We start from the raw sequence: 3,960 nt of genomic DNA, 5'->3' as shown, positions 1-3,960 counted from the left end.
GAGGAGCGAGCCCTTATTCTATACAAGGGACTCCCTCACCTTCAAGTGCCACAAGCCCAGCCAACCAAGGCAATATAAACCATAAGCCGAGCAGCCTCGCAACATGTGCTACTTATAGTTGAGCATCATTTCACTTTGAGCACCGCCTTATATCGAGCGTCAGTTCAAGACAACATCTAGTTACTTCGGCCCACTCATGGACTGAATTTCAAGTCTCTAGCCAAAAGACTCTATTGACTGAAGACTTGGGGGATTACTGTTTATACCATATTTAGGGCCTCGTATTTAGATCTTGTACAAATACTCAAGTGATTTAAATGTAATTATGTGATAAAGGAATGGGCAAATATGTAATAAGTGAGGAGTCCTTATTCTATAAAAGGACCCCTCACCCTCACAATTGGGAGATGCCATTTTCCTAGGCCAACAGAGACCTCACTCTCTCCCTCAGAGGCTCTGAATCTCTCTCCCTCACCTCTCAGATAAATACAATACAATCAGTGTGGACGTAGCCCAAACATTGGGGTGAACCACGATACATCTTGTGTTATTTACATTACATGCAGATTCACGGTCAGATTTACGTTGTTCCAAGACCTCCGGTTTTGTGCATCAACAATATGTTTAGGTACGGACATTTCAGTACATTAGTTTAGTATCATATATTTAGATACGAAATTTTTCAGTACACTTATATTTTTGCATATTTTCTTATGTGCTACTAATTCACTACAACATATTTAGGAACGGACATTTCGGTACACTAATCTAGCAAAATATATTATGATACGGATGTTTAGGTACACTAATTTGAGGAAGTAAAATAAATATAATGAATTAAAATGTGTATAATAATAAATAATTTTAATTTTAATGTAATGACATTAAATAAGATACCTATTAAAACAAAAATATAATATAAATTTGAATTAAGTACTCATTAGAGGACTAAAATCAATATCCAATCTAACACTAAGTTGTTATTGAATTTTAATCTTCTTCAAGGATTAAAGTTCAAAAATCCCTAAAATTAATTGGTTATAAGGAGAGACCAATGTCTTATTAGCCCTTGCAAGCTTTGTTCCATTTTGATTCGTAGCAAGCCCCTCATCAAAACTTCCTGGATTAAAGCTTTTATACGAGTAAAAAACATCAGAGCTGAACCTGATACATAATAAACTTTAATCCTTGAAAAGATGCATGCTCATGCCAAAAAGAAATGCAATCTGTGGCAATAATTATTGTTTGAGCAAGTTCCAGAGGGCAATTAGAGCAGAAGCAGAGACCAGTTTTGACAAGGCTGCAGTTATAGAAGGAATCGTCTGACGGCCGCCTGAAATAAGAATCAAATTGCTCCGAAAAAAGGGAAACTATTTCCAAAGGCTGCAAATTTTATACTTCATTCTTCACTTTCTCGTAACCAAACACTACTCTCCCTGAATCTGCATGTGCCCTCCACCACACCAACAAACACCCTCGCATAACTAATAAATATATTAAAGACAGTTTTAACGAAACAGTTCCAGTACTCTTCACTTTTGACGAAAATGATATTTTTACTCTAAAAAATTACTCCTAGTACTATTCACTTGCAACACATTTTTATCATTTTGATTAAAACTCAAAGTTTTCAAGCTATTTTCATTAGTTTTCCTTATATTAAAAGACAAATCTTAAGCAAATTTTTTACAAACAAGACTTACTTTGCTCAATTCTCTCACTCAATTTCAATTAATTTTCAGATACTCCTATAAGATCTTTATATTAAAATTGTTACAATCGCTAATTATTGTTACAGTTCTAATAAAATAAGCAGGATACTAAAGAAAAAAATGTGCATAATCATTTTCCTATATAAACCGGCCGAGAATTACGCACCAAACTAAGTTTGAAAAATAATCCAACACCCCAGTATCAGGCATCCAATTAAGCAGAGCCCCTTATAATTTATGGCAATTATAATGTGATGATAACATCAAGGACCACTAACAAGTAACAAACGTTTAATTTAATTTCTGGTCCTTAATTGTTACACCCTCATATCCTTTACACCTTAAAACACGCATACAGACAGAGAAGAAAGAGAAGGATTAGCTATTAGCTACTGATGATAAAGCCGTAGTAAATATCACAACCCACACAAACATAATCAAAAATAAAAACCAAATTAAAGAAAAATAAAACCCAGCTAAGCTAAGACAAAGAAGAAATCTCCTTAGATAAAAAGACTTAATGATATGCACCATTGGTTGTTGGAAGATCTGACGACCACGCGGTAAACGCCGGGTTCCAGTAACCCATTTCGCCACCGCCAACCACCGGAGCCGAATCCAAAATCGATGAGGTGGAAGATGAAGACAATGATGAGGAGGATGAAGACATCACCACATTATTTAGATGGTCGGAATAATAACTACCTGATTGTGATGTTGTTGATCTTAGCCTCTGAAACAATTCTTGTATTCCAATATTGCTGCTTTGAACTTCATGACCAACAATGAAACCGTTTTGTTGGTGATGGCTTGGAGGTGGCTGATTTTGGTTGTTATTGTTTCTCCAGAAAGAGCTGCACAGACCAAGTGAAGGAGCCTCGCATACTGGATCCAACCCCAGGGTTCGAGCAGTACTCATTGCAGCTGGCTCCGTAGTCATCATGTGGGACCCAATCATATTATTCATGCCTCCCTCTTCCTTCACATTTACAGAATTACAAAGTTGATTAGGGTTAGGGTTTTGATGACTGGATCTTAATAGGGCTAGTATATGAGAATTCTGGGGCGAACCCCACTGTATTGGGCTTGCTTGGACCTCCTGCTCGAACCCCCCACCTAATCCTGACCGGCCAATCTCTGACACGACCGTTTTCAACTTCCCTGCGGCGGTCTTGCCTATGGAAGCCGTTGACACGGTGACACTCTTGTTTTTCCTACACCCGCCGCCAATTGGAACGTTCCGGAGGGCCCCTCCTTTTGTCCAGTAGCGGCGGCAGGTCTTGCAGAAGTGGCGGGGTTGAGTGAGGTTGTAGTTGTTGTAGTAGCAGAACTTGGTGTTGGAAGAATCGCATCTTGGGCATCTCAAGTTCTCCGTATTTGATAAACCTGTCGTGGTTGTTGTGGTGGCGGTGGTAGTTGTTGAGCAAGAAGGGGATGGTGAAGAAGAAAGAGAAGGTGAAGGAGTAGTACCACCATGAAGGGAGAGCGATTTCCTCTCTCCTCCTCCTGCTATGTTATTAAGGCCTGCACCTCCAAACAGTTCTTGGATCATCTTAGTTTTTTGATTTACTCTTCTTTGTGGATCTACAACAATCCAAAACACAAAGAGAAAAGGAAATAAAGATAAAATCTTTTTTGAGTAGTAGTACTTAGTGGAGAGAGAGCTAAAGAGATGAGAAAGTGGTTTTTGTTGTGTATTTTGTATATGTGTGATCTAGCTACTATATATATTATGTGAGAGGATACTGATTTGGAATATAGATATTCAAATAAAATGGCTTACCTTGAGTCTTAAGACTTAAGTTGTACGGGAATTTGTTGGCAAAATATTCTTGGGGTGCAAAAGAATGGAAGGATTGCATTGTGGAGGAAGCTTTACTATATATAGATTTAACATGATCATGTGGAAGAAAGTATATATAACAACTTTAATCTATATAGTAAAACAACATAAAGTGGTATTTAATTTTGGTGGATTTGGAATTCAGTTGTGGGTGGTTTTTGGAAGGAAGCAAATGGTCATCCAACTTATATCCTATGAAAAAATATAATTTTTGGAAGGAAACAAAATTATATTTTTTTTTTTCATAAGGGAATAATTTTTCAGCTAACCGATCATTCTACTTTTGTCCTATTAAAAAAGTATAATGTAGACAGACTGCATTATTTCCCTAATGATTCCAATAACAGGTAGCTGAAGGAATTAAATATGATAAGGAAAATCAAAATCACCTTTTCTTTTGTAATC

At 37.0% G+C, this 3,960-nt stretch overlaps 1 protein-coding gene across 1 annotated transcript; it reads right to left on the bottom strand.

The window, feature by feature from the left end:
- Positions 1-1,914: 1,914 nt before the first annotated feature.
- Positions 1,915-3,705, bottom strand: LOC126613955 (dof zinc finger protein DOF3.7-like). The gene is made up of 2 exons (XM_050281590.1): positions 3,496-3,705; positions 1,915-3,296 (listed from the first exon to the last, which is right to left on the bottom strand). The coding sequence occupies exons 1-2, from the start codon at positions 3,572-3,574 to the stop codon at positions 2,230-2,232; spliced, it is 1,146 nt and encodes a 381-aa protein (XP_050137547.1). The 5' UTR covers positions 3,575-3,705; the 3' UTR covers positions 1,915-2,229.
- Positions 3,706-3,960: the final 255 nt, after the last annotated feature.

Source organism: Malus sylvestris, chromosome 2, assembly GCF_916048215.2.
Source record: "Malus sylvestris chromosome 2, drMalSylv7.2, whole genome shotgun sequence".
In the NCBI taxonomy this organism is placed as follows: domain Eukaryota; kingdom Viridiplantae; phylum Streptophyta; class Magnoliopsida; order Rosales; family Rosaceae; genus Malus; species Malus sylvestris.
The sequence above is the reverse complement of the archived record's forward strand: the minus strand, read 5'-3'. Positions and strand labels throughout refer to the sequence as shown.

Bases quoted from the DNA above. Each gene is read 5' to 3' on its own strand.
- LOC126613955 (XM_050281590.1), bottom strand. From the start codon at position 3,574: ATGCAATCCTTCCATTCTTTTGCACCCCAAGAATATTTTGCCAACAAA. The intron at 3,297-3,495 runs GTAAGCCATTTT...GGATTGTTGTAG, and splicing joins CTTAAGTCTTAAGACTCAAG to ATCCACAAAGAAGAGTAAAT.